The sequence below is a fragment of the Limulus polyphemus genome, unplaced genomic scaffold (genome assembly GCF_000517525.1).
Source record: "Limulus polyphemus unplaced genomic scaffold, Limulus_polyphemus-2.1.2 Scaffold532, whole genome shotgun sequence".
NCBI classification, from domain to species: domain Eukaryota; kingdom Metazoa; phylum Arthropoda; class Merostomata; order Xiphosura; family Limulidae; genus Limulus; species Limulus polyphemus.
In genome coordinates, this window is record NW_013666142.1 from 236,455 (window position 1) to 249,761 (window position 13,307).

General features: G+C 31.1%; 1 protein-coding gene across 6 annotated transcripts in view; it reads right to left on the reverse strand.

The window, feature by feature from the left end:
- Positions 1 to 11,197, reverse strand: part of LOC106458906 (nucleosome assembly protein 1-like 1-B) — a 29,396-nt gene extending 18,199 nt beyond the window's left edge. Inside the window, exons 1-4 of one of the 6 annotated variants that reach the window (XM_022385282.1) lie at positions 11,126 to 11,197; positions 10,533 to 10,569; positions 2,650 to 2,720; positions 872 to 971 (exon numbers count right to left, since the gene is read on the reverse strand). In XM_022385282.1, the coding sequence (XP_022240990.1) occupies positions 872 to 971; positions 2,650 to 2,720; positions 10,533 to 10,549 (188 nt within the window). In that variant the 5' untranslated portion in view covers positions 10,550 to 10,569; positions 11,126 to 11,197. The other 5 variants (XM_013918471.2, XM_022385281.1, XM_022385283.1 and 2 more) reach the window with 5 other exon arrangements.
- Positions 11,198 to 13,307: the final 2,110 nt, after the last annotated feature.

Sequence of the window (13,307 nt, forward strand, 5' to 3'; positions counted from 1 at the left end):
ATTGATGAAGAGAGTTAACCCTAATTTTTTATACTAATGATAGTAATGCACTTAATAATTTTTATTTAATTTAATAATTCACTAAAGAATATAGACTAATAACCTGCAAAATTTAGACAAATTCCCTTACCTCTAAGAATTTTTCTGGCTTTCTAACTATGTGACAAGAGTTGTTACAAATTGATCCTAGCTAATCGTTAACTTTCTCATAGGAATGATGTTGGTACTCTGAGTGAAATTGACATTTAACTGTACTGAACAATACATCATTCGATATATGAAAACTTTGAATTTCTATTGGTTATAGATAATATATAATTAAATGTAAGAGCACTATTAATGAATTCTGAAAGTGAGGATGTGACAGGTAGGCATGGCAGAAGTCTGTAACCAAATAAAATTGAAGACTATAAAAATTATGGTTTGTCTGAGCAATGACGATTTTAGAGAGAGTAATTTATGTAAAATTTAATTTTCTTAGGGGTGATGGGTAAAACAGGGAAGATGAAATGCTAAGAAAAAATGTGTCACATGGGTCACACAAGGGGAAATTCAGGATTTTTTAAAATATTGGCTTTTAGTATTAAGAACTTAAAACCTATATACTATTTAAATATGAATTATTAGCTAAGATTTTATGCTATTCTAATTGGTATAACATAAACAAAAAGTAGTTTAATAAAATTTTGAATGTACGACACTAAAACCTTGTGTCATGCGCAGTAAAGGGTACCCGTGGTGATCGTGTTAAAATCTCACAAAAATTATTAATGTAATACCTATGAAATAAAATTTTTCATCTAATCAGAGAGTTAGAGATAATTAAAATGATCAAGTAAAAATAATAATCAACATTTTGTTAAATACCCACCTTTCTATGTATTCTGATGGGGACCCTACCATGCTACCTAGTTGAGACTGAAGGGCTGCCAGAATTTGAGAATTTTTCATCACTTCGGTATTTAATATACCTTGTGAAGGAACAAAAAAATAAAGCTGAATTAAGTTTAACAATAAATATATATACTTACAAGTAATTTCAATATCAAGATGAGACATAAAAGGTCTGGATGTAAACATTTATCAATCCTATCTCTTATAAACATAAATCCTAGGTTAGCAACATATCCACTAGATCTTAACCCAGAAAATGTTTAATTTTTTTTGTTATAGACCAATAAATATCTCATCAACAAGACTGTAGAGTTAAAAATGCCCAACAATAGTAAATATCCATATAAATTACATTAACACACTTTTTCAAAGAAATATATTTGAAGCCTTCCAAGTGTTAATATAGATACATTGGTGCAATCTCATTTAACATCCAAAAGAATTTGTAGACATAGTTTAATTGACTCAGTTAGCAAACATCTCTCAAGTCAGAATGAGTACTTGTCTTATTTGATCTTGCACAAACTTCTGACAGAACTGCATGATTATTAACATCACAGTTTGTCAGAAAGGTGCTCTACTAACTGTACTCTTCATATTCACAATACTTAGAAATACCTTTCAAAAGCAAACAGGTTATAACATATACACTGTTGCTTTAAATGTTACTAAACAGTTGATGGTTTAGGAGGTACAAAGTATCTGAAAAGCCATCATATACAAGCAGATGTATATAATCTATATTCAAAAATAAAGTATTAGCATAGAAAAAACATTACTCATTACTACATATAATTTAAACTAATCAAATAAAAGAAGACTTAAATTGACTAAATATCCAGTAACAGATTACCAGAAAGTTAAATATAATAATGTAAATTAAATAACTATAAATGGGTATATCAATAATTTCCAGTTTATGTTTATGCAATGCAATAAATGGACAACTTATTTTCCTTATTGGAGGGGTGGTTAAATTTTAGCCCCTAACAATTTTGTTGATTGTGTCTTGGTGGCACTTACAGAATAACACTTTAGAATGATGCCTGTTTTCAGAAATTTGAGCAATTATGACAGTCTTAGGCTTAGATTGTTTTCTCTGAAGCATAAAGCCAAAGGTGTCTACAATAAGGTCTTTAATATTGCTAAAATACTGTTTTTTTTTTAGTCTTACAACCTACAGTTGTTTCTTTTTGATGAAAATTTCATCTGGATGTATGGCTAAATTATCTAAGTGGTGGAATGTTGAGGCTGGAAATGTGAACGTGAATGTCACAAGTAATAAAGTTTTGAAACATTTTTTAGAATTAGTTTTGTGTTAAGTATTAGTTAAAATTTTAAGGAATGGTTTTGTTGATGTTTCAGTGTGTACTTTTAGCTTGAATTTGTTTCCACTTCTGTCGAGTGGGTGTGTGGATATGACAGGCAACATCGAGACGTATCTAGGGTACTCTGGTTGGGTCTCTTCCTAAGTAGAGAGGTGAGCTTAAGAAACTAATGAGCAGTTTTCTGTTAACTTATATTTTTGTTGCTCATATTACTAATTTTAACAGTAGGCTTATCATTCCCTCTGTTATATAGAATTTAACTTTCAATCTTATCTAAGAGCAATGTTTACCGATGGATGAATTCATACAAAAGACACACCAATAGAGCAAAGTACTTTCCAAGACATAATTTCTAGTTCTCTGTAAAAACAAAGCTCAAACTCATATTTACATGAAATATATACATGTATAATGAATTTACCCATACATGGCTTTTTCTCATCTTTTTCACCATCCGTTTCTTCAACCTCATCTATGTCCCCAGCAGTTTCAAGAGCTCTGGTTACAATCATATACATATATTCAAGTATTAATACCTTCATCAGCAAGTATTGTCCATATTACAATAGTTAAAAGTAAAACAGTGAAGTTAGTGCAAAATATAAAATCATCTGGAAAACAATATCTCTGTTATTCTTCAATACAGGAAAGAAATTAGTTATTTAACAAAGAAAGAGCTACTTATTATAATTACATAAATCTTGAGTTTTAGCTTTGAATATTTTAGAAGAAAAGATTACAAATAATATGTAATAAAACACCAGCACTTTCAAGATAATTTTACTCCACAATAAAAGTTTTGGAAATACTAGATGTATTTGCATTTTCCAATCTAAATTTTGTTATACTGGAAGACAGTTACTGCATCAGACAGGTGAAACCATAAAACATGCAATGTCATGGAATCCTTGCAAGTCTCATTTGTGGTTTTATAGTTAAGCACTTGGACTATACAACTTTAAGAAATATAGAAGATAGAATGGAAAACTTTAACTTGAATGTACAATAAGGCTATACAGAAACACATTAATACAAGACAGGAGTGTGCTGGCAATTTTTTTAACAACCAGTTCTGATTAAATTTGAAATTTAGATAGTGGTGTAAATCGACGAGTGCCAAATAAGATATTTTTTTGCCCCATTTCAAGATAAATTTCTATTGACTGCTAAATATTTGTTAAAAATCAAAAAACGGGTCGGTGATCCAAAATTTAACAACTGGTTTGGGCAAACCAGCATACCCCTGATACAAGATAATTAAAAATTGTTAATATATAAAAATGGGGATAGGGATCATCAAAAAAGTACAAAAACAAGTTGAATCAAAATGAAAATTTTATATTTTCAAGCCTACAACTAGGGACTCTAAAAAAGTAAGCAAACTAGGTTGGAAATAGTGTCAACATTATTTTCTCAAGCCATAAATCCCCATTTTGTCTCCATGTTTACAGTACATATCAGTTTCAGTAAAGTCAAAATATGTAATTTTTGTGTGAACATGTGTCGAGTACAAAAGAAGCCGCTCACAACATCACATATATTATGTATTTATAGTCACGTAAATCAACTTCCAATGAAAAATAATCAACTTTTTAAATTGGTCATATCATTCATATCATATAGTATAACTGTCTAGGTTTTGGCCCAAAATACCCACACAATTTTGCTGTAGGCTTATGAAACAAAAATATGAATAATAATAATAAAATATACACTCACAATTTCAGTGAAGTAAGAAAATCAGTAGAATAAATCAACACTGACAAGAGTAGATAAATCTACTATGGTAATCATCTATTGTTAGGAAACTCATTGAAATAGTTGCAGAAAACCACATAGAGACAAAGTACAACAGTGAACTTGAAGAAAAACAAGTTTGTTTGAAGTTAAGCACAAAGTTACACAAAGGGCTATCTGCTCTGCCTACCACAGGTATTGAAACTCAGTTTATAGCATTATAAGTCCACAGACAGACTGCTGTGCCACTAGGGTGGCAAAAAAATAACAAAGAACAGCAAACTCAAGAAATTATGAATTCTCAACATGGCAATTTCCAACTAATAATCTATAAGTTGCATAAATTATTTTCCAATTAATGCGTTATTATTAAAACACCAGAATTTTTCAAAGGCATAAAGTGAAAGACTTAGAAAAAAGTTTCAGGAAAAAAACCAAAGACATTGGAATTAATTTTAAAACTCTTATGACATACTTAATACTGCATTCATTACTACTGTCCAGGTTTCAGTACAATATTCATAGCCATTTTTACTGTAGTGGCTTTTAAAATTATAATCAATAACAATAAGGCTGGAGACATTGTTATAAATATATACACATTGATTACTCTAATAAAATGAAGCTTTTCTGACTAGTATAATGGTGCTGAAATGGCTTCTACATTTCTGTGATGTTTGAATAACTTGAAAGAGCTTATGTTGGTAGAAAAGAATCACCTTAAAAATAGCTCTACATCCTTCAGAGGAGTTTGTTTAGTAGCTGTGTATAGATTGTGGTGCAGTATACCTAGCTGTTTTTGCTGTAGGCTTCAGTTTTTGAATGGCTTTGAAGAGAAACTTGGCCAGTAGCAATGAAAAAACTGATAAAATATCTTCTCTTTTAAGAATCAGCATAAAAATAGTCCTATGACCTGCACAGGAGTTCTTTTAGTATGTCTGCCCAGATTTGAATAAAATATTCATAGCTATTTTTTCTCTAGGCTTGTGAAACAAGAATAGTATGAATAATAATGATAACATGAAAAACAAATGGATGACTTCTTAATTTTGTCTAACAATCGAAAATAAACTTTCTTTTGCTAATATCAATATTTTAGCAGCCTTACCCATTGAGACAGATCTTGAGTGTTGTTTCAAGAAAACGTCTGCTCTTTAAGATGGTTTTTGCCCATATGATATATTAGAAATTCCTGGGTGAACCCTATTATGAACCATTATTGTGATTCACGATACATTTTTTTAAAGGAATTAACAATTAAAGAAATACACATGCCATTACATCTGGATAAAATTATTTATTTATCCTGGCATCATAGTTAGTTTATCAGGGATAGAAATAATGAAATAAAATTACATTCATTCGATGGAAAGCTATCAACACTACATTCCCTCATGAATTCTTTCTTTATTTAATTCATGCAATATGTTCACTTTCATTGGTAAAAACTAAAGGAATACAGATGGACCATGCATTCCTGATTGGAAAAGCCAACTAAAAAGATGTAATTCCTTGGGAATGTAATATTTCAATCCCTGTTAAAATACCAAAACGTAAAGTGGTACAGTCATTCCATTATATCAACAAGATGTTGACATGGTTAGGCAAAACTAAAAATTATAATTGAGGTTCTGGTGTCTAAATAAAATAAACTTAGTTTTTAAAGTATTTTAGTTCAACTATACAACTATTAAGAGTATGTTTACAAAAAAAAACCAGAGAAAAACTGATGCAACAAACGTTTATAGGAAACATCTTATTTCAAAGGGATAACAAAAGGCCATCTAGACTGACAAGTTTCTATTACTACTCTACTCCAAAATGCATATAGAAACCCTGTTTCCTATATCTAACCCCGATGTCTAAAACACTCTTCCAATCTCCTCTTAAACTTCTTAATTATTGTAGCTTCAATCATAGCTAAAAGCAGAGTTTCCACATGCTGACCCCCTATTAGAAAAATGTCTCAACTGGTTTCCAAATTTTCCTTATCTTAAGGTTATGTCTTCTAATCCTTCTTCTGCAATAACATTTATTTCTATGAAAATGTCATCTGGATTTATGGATTATTCCAAAACTCTAATAAGGTTAAAAACTCTTGTAAAAGCATTATCCCCATACGATGACTCCTTCAACTTTGAAATCTTCCTGGTAGCCCTTCTCTGAATGTTATTGAGGAACTTAACATCATCTCTTAAATACTTCAAATGAAGTCTAACTAGCACCTTATAGTAAACCAATGACCTTGACATACACTCAATATTTCTACATGTACAACCTAAAATCTTGTTTGTTTTATTACTATCTAATGCACATCTGACAGAAAGCTTTAATTATTTTGCAATAGTTATGCCCACACTAATTCTGATCAGCTTCACTTGCAGTTTCCTTCCTCAGTAATCAATACACACAACTTTACTTCTACTGTGATTACAAGGTACCTGCTAGGTGTTAACCCAGCTTTCCAAATAGTCCAAATTTCTCTGCAAAACTAGCAAATCTTTTGCACAATTTGAAATACCAATTAATTTAATATCATCTGCAAACTTAACCAGTGTCATGATACAAAAAAACTGTTTGGTTTAAACATTAGTGATTAATTTATGTTTGTGAGTGAATATTTTATTATTTTTAAGTTTTGTTATAATAAGATTTAAAGCAGGTGATTGTAGGTTTTCTCAATAACTAATTGGTGTCAAGAATATAGAAAGTGGCCAGAGGACTATGTAATAAAGATATAAATAGCATGAGATAAGCAGGATGAAACAGACAGACAGACAGTATTAGACAGATAAAAGCAAAGAGAACATAGTTGGTGTGAAGTGAAGTAACGTAAAAGTGATAGACCTAACGACTGACATAGGCTTAACGTTTAATATGTTAGAGTGAAACTAACAGTATAAAAAAGATAAGGAGGATAATTTTATTCCATCAAAGTGTGGTTCTAAAAGTAACTGAATCAGCCTGGGTACACTTTGAAAACAGGAAAAGAAGATCTTCAGTAGAAATTAGACCAAACTATTACTGTAACTCGCACCACAATTGTAAGGGAATCACACATAGAATACTAGTTCGATAGTAATACAGAGAAGATAGTTTGACTTGTCAACTGAAATTCTAAAGTAATTGAACAGGCCTAAGTGGACTTTTGACAAGAAGAAAACTATACAAATAGTGTTGATGATATGCTTGTAATCTCTGTAGTGTAAAGACTTTGTCGTACATAGGTATATTAATTGAAAACAAGTAAATTGTGTGCTGTTTATCCATTGTTGAATTTATCGTTAACAAATCACAGACACCTACTATAGAAGAATCCTAAGCCCAACAACAACAACAACATTTATTTCGACAATTGGCAAAAAGTAACTTATATATATATATATATATATATTAAATCTGACACAATGTAATACTGCTTATTGAATTATTAATGTTGTTAATGAAAACAAAAAACAGCAAAAGACCTAACACAAAATTCTACTGTACTCCTATTATAAGGAGACTTCACCCCATTAATAACAACCTTCTGTCTTCTACTACTATCTCCTGCCTCAACAAACACAATCTTCCTAATAAGTCTATTGTTTGGACATAGTTTAATTCTTCCTTAAAAATATGGTGTGATATTGGATAATCTCCAGTTTTCCAGCACTTTACCAGGGATTGTGCTGAACTCAAAATTCAAGAAGTGACCTCTCTCTCCAAATCCCAACACAGAGAGAGGTTTGAAAGGACAGGGAAAAGTGGGAAAGATTATGTGAAACAATACAACAAGAAGTCATCAATTATGGCTTGTTTTGAATGAATAAAATAAAATTCAAAATAAATGAAAATGTAGTTGTGTTTCTTATTTTGTTACATGGAAAAAATAAACAATTAGTCAGATGAAGATTGAGTCAAGTTTTTATAAACATTTTTGATGGAGTCTGATTTATCTCATTGGCATTTTTTCTCTTGAATCCTATTTTGGGAAGTGGCCTTGTAACCACAATTGCAATAACAAGCTTGATCTAATGAACTTAAGAGAAAGTATTTTTTAAGGTCTAATATATGATAAATCAAATTTTATATCACTTTTGACAATTACCTTTTTTTTCTACACATATATTTGGCTTTATAATTCTTTGATTGACATCTATCAACTTGGCTATTATTTTAATATTTGGTCTAAACTCTTGTTTCATACAGCAATTTTTCTTATTAATCAACTGTTTTCAAATCTCAAAAACAATAATCATTTGATAAATAGTTATTCAAAGAAACATGGGAGCTACGAAATTTTCTTCTTTGATTAATCATTACCAACACACAAACCACAAGGCAATCACTTGCTCAGGCATGTGTACGATTGTAACATGCTACAAAGTTGTTTTACAAAAATTAGATCAGGAGCTGAAAAGATGCAAAGATTTAGATTACCATCAAGAAAACTTAGTACCCAATTAACTGTTGTTCCACAACCCAATCAGATCCACGGGTAGGCTTTGTTTGCAAGAGAAATATTTAATATTTTGAATAATGAAAAAGTGTCTTAAAAGAAGCTATTAGTTAGTGGAGCACATATCTGATATATGAGAGGGTATAGGTTCAATACTGAGCTTAGGAAACAATCACACTTGGAGTATGGAAATTTGGAAAGGATCTGCTTCTGATGTGAAATGAATTTATGTTACAGAAAAAGATCTGGTATGATTGTTGATAAAGGTCTGAAGCCTTCATGGAATATTTAGCTGTGGTGAAAATAATTAAATCCTATTATCCATTTATGAAAATTCTAAATTTTGAAGTCAGGTTGGTGTAAGTTTGTAAGTTGTGTTCAACTGATGAGTCTTAATTAGAGCACTGTACAGTTTTGACCTCAACATTAGTTAAGTTATAGACACTTTGAAGAGTAAAGAAATAGCTTTTTAAAATGATACTAGTTTATGAAATTTGAGTCACTTCTGACAATCTTGTTCTGCTACCATGTACAACTAAGCCATCAACAACAGCTTTGATCGGCTCAAAAAAAATAATGAGTGATTCTGGAAATTAGCACATAAAATTAAACGACAATTTATAACTGCAGGATAAGTGTCATTCACATGCTGAGTGACAAATCCAATCAGACACTGATAGATTAAAACTTGTATGGTTGCAAGCAGAAGCAATAGTAATGAAAAACTACTAGCCCCTCACCATAGTTCACCAAATGTTTACAATTAGTAATATAACACAAGGTCACAAGCCAATCAACAATAAACACCATTTAAATATTTATACACCACAGTTCACCAAATGTTTAAAGTTATTAATATAACACAAGGTCACAAGCCAATCAACAATAAAAACCTTGTACAAAGTATGTGGCTGATAAGTTACATTATACACCATAGTTTAAGTTTGGACATGATTATTGCACAAAATATTAAGTAGGAAACTTGTAAGATATTATTAACAAAAGTTGTGTGTGTGTGTATGTTTAATGATTATGTGTCAACAGACACCTGTAGCCAGGGGCACAGAGAGCCAGTGCAGGCCCTGGGGTCAGTAATATCATCGCCGCCCCACCCTCAATGTATTTATTAACTTTTGCTGATTTTTCATAAAAGAAATTTAGGTGATAACTTTCTTCATGAATCCATGAAAAAGCAGTAGCCATTTTAGCTCATTAAGTAGCATCCATTTTTATTGAGCTTTGGAACATCACATTGATGGGTCCCTAAAAAAAACCCAGGCCAGCTGCCCCCCCCCCCCTTGTCAGCACTGCCTGCAGTTAAAGAAAGTAAATGATAACTCCTCTGATATGTAAGGCTTAAAACTTTGTATTTTTTCTCTGTAGTGTAGAACTGCAAGAGTTGATGCAGATGTTTAAAATGTTTAGAAATGATCTGTCTACAAATGGTACATTTCAATGGGGGAATGAAAAGTTAGGATATACCAATTGGAACATTAGAAGTAATACTAATAATGGCTGGAGACGGCTTGAATTAGTCTCAAAGTGGGTTCCTCGTCATCGAATTAGAAGCAATACTATTACTAATGGTTTTAAGTTTTCAGAGCCCAGATGAAGACTTGTTTTTGTAAAAGTTAATTATCAGTTGGATGTGGTTTCTTTTGGTCATATACTGTATTAGCTTCATTCTGATGTTTTAGTACTAAATATTACTTAGCTTAGAGAGATTATCTAGGCAGACTGAATGGCTTATTGTTACCTTGTACTTCACGATCTTAGTCTCATACTTTAGACACAAGATGCTGAATATATTTGCAAATGTTTTAATATGGTTTAACAATATACAAAAAAAAAATAAAAATGCATTGAAAATAACCTTCTCAACAATTATTCTTATAAGTTAAAAAATGTTAAGCACTTCCTCATAAAAATAATCCAACTGATACTTTTGTTACTTTTAGTTTTATTAGCTGACTACTTACACACCTACAAATTAGTTACACATTTTTTGGCATTTTATAACTTAACACTGAACATAGTAACACTAACAGTACTTACATTATACAATTTTACAGTTCATATTGATATTATTTTAGTTTAGTTACAGTTTATGAAAATAAGAAAATAAAACTCACTTTTCCGGATCTGCCATTTCTGAACCACCTAGTTATTCTGAGTGAAAGAAAAAAACAAACAATGAATGTTCAGTACATTCGTCCACTCAAAAGTTAAACAAGCAAACTCAAACTTTCAAAGCAAATAAAGCCTGGTTTAAAAAAAAAACAACAAAAAAACTGTTAATCTAAATCATGTTAATGTGTTATCTAAGCGCGAAGTTGTGAGTCATATTACGAGAACAATGACGTTTTTTACTCAGGTTATTATTAGTGTTATATTAGTCCTAGCAAAAAACTCAAAAGTATCATGAAGTTGCACAACAGCAATGAAAAGCTTTCGCCGTCAATAAATAAAATTCACTGTTAAGGCCAGCGTCTGGAGGCTGAATTTAACCCTCACCTGAGTAAAACTAAAAAGGTGAAATTACGTACCTCGGGACTAGACTATCCTGACTACGTTTTTTGTATTATGTGAAGAATAAATAAAATGTTTTGTCGAAAAAGAACTTAGCGCAAAACATATACATTTTCATACTGATCCAAATTTCTGATAAGATACAAAAATCACGTTTCGAACACATTATAGACTAATTCATACATTATTAACATACCTTCGTGCACAGACTAACGCAGAAGTGCGACAATGCAGCACCACTCACCGAAATAAGAATATAAAGTAACACTGCTATTTTTTCCCACCACGAGGCGTAATACAAGGAAGCTAGTGAATAGAGGTATAAGTTAGTCGCGCGTAGTTTGCTGGAAACAACAATATTATCATACTATACTGAATTGTTGAAACACAAAAGCTGAGAAATTATAGACAGGGTGTTTAAATAAAATTCAATATAAAACTTCTTTAAAATGGACAGCTTATTGTAACTTTTATGTATGTAAGGTACTTCAAGAAAAGTATTAAAAAAAACTTTATGTGTGTTATTACGTTCGTGTTTTGTTTTATCATTTATTTGTGGTATTTTCAGATAAAACCGATTTCCCAACAAGTATCAAATAAGCAAACCCACAAAGAGCAGAAGATTCAATCAAGAATTGTTGAGTAAGCGTTCTGTAACAGAAAAATGAGTTCCTCTAAGAGTAAGATAACTAGTTTGGACAAACTTGAACTAATGAGCAAAATTTTTATTACAACTACTAAAAGGAAACACAGTATATGTACCTAAGTAGACGAAATGAGAATACTTTCTACTAGAATGGTTTAGATCCACAGCTTTCTCTCCCTCTGTATTAGTCTCTGTCGAATTAAACACATTACTTATGACATAATTATTAATTATCAATCTCCTAGTAGGAACTGGTCAAAGAAAATGTATCTAATTTCAACAGATAAACTCGCTTTCGTTAACCAGTCATCAGCGTGACCCAGAGGAGTCGCTAGATGTTTAAAAGATTCGAGTTTCGGGCCCATGGATACGGGAATTTTTGGCGTTTCAGTATGGTATCAATCATGGTTTCTATTCTGATTTTTCAATATATCAACTAGGAATTTAGGGCGTTGCCAACTAAAACTGGAGCGATGACCCCGTATGCCACTGTTTAGCGACGCTTCTGGAGTCACTTCGCGAGCTTGTTCCCTCACAACATTGGTCGTTTGTTACATTCATCAACGCTATTATCAGCCAGCAAAGGATATTACAGTACCAATCCTTTTAAAGCTATATATTACTGCAATATTCCCCTAGGAAGAAGATACATTACCTTCTATAGAGAACAAACAAAGAAATAGAACAAGGTGATTTTAACGTTGCCATTACAACACAGAAACAAAATAACGGAAACTTGTAAAAAAAAAGTAGAAAAGATATAAAATGCCCGCATGTCATACTTTCTTTCTTTCAGGCTTTTTCCAAACTGACAATTAAACTCATGACATAGTTAAGGAGCATTTTAATTTATTTCTAAAAACACTTACATGTTACATGGACGACACAATGAATTACACATAAGCACAAAATATACTCTTTAACATTGAGTTAAACTGAAGTACAACATATTAGAATAAAATCCCTTCAACTTTAATGGACATACTATGAAATTACATATAACGATAAAAAAATTCTCTATTTATGGTTCATACTTACGACAGTACATACAAAAACCATAAAACATCATTGAATCAAAAATACTCTTTCAAAAGAAGAAACTTTTAATGAATCAATTTATAAGTAAATTGTTTGTTTGTTGGTAATTAAGCACAAAGCTACACAATGGGCTATCTGTGCTCTGCCCACCACGGGTATCAAAACCCGGATTCCAGCGGTGTAAGTCCGCAGACATACCTCTGTGTCACTGAGGCATATAAATAAATATATATATATATATATGTACGCCAACTAAAATTAAAAAAAAACATAATGAAAAGGGTCTCTTACAAGGATTAAACGAATTTATGTATAAAGGAAATAATTGCTAAATTAAACCTTTTAACATAGATAAATACGTATTACACCCTTTAACACAAATAACATACAAGAAAATACATTTTAATTTAGAAATAGTGATGTGCAAGCACACACTTACAATCGAAAAAAGTAAAACTAAGTAAGAAAAGATAGAGAAAGAAATAATTAAAATATAAAGTTATCCTATCCACTTTCTGAGTAAACAGACTAATATACAAAAAAAAACTAATCACAAAGCTAAAAATAAAATGAAAGAGCCCTCTAACATACATCACATTTTAAATCAGAACTTTAACGATGATTTAAAACTGCTCCTTTCACGAAAGGGGCAGTTTAACACGAAACTTAATTAAACAAACTAGTTAAGGCTTTC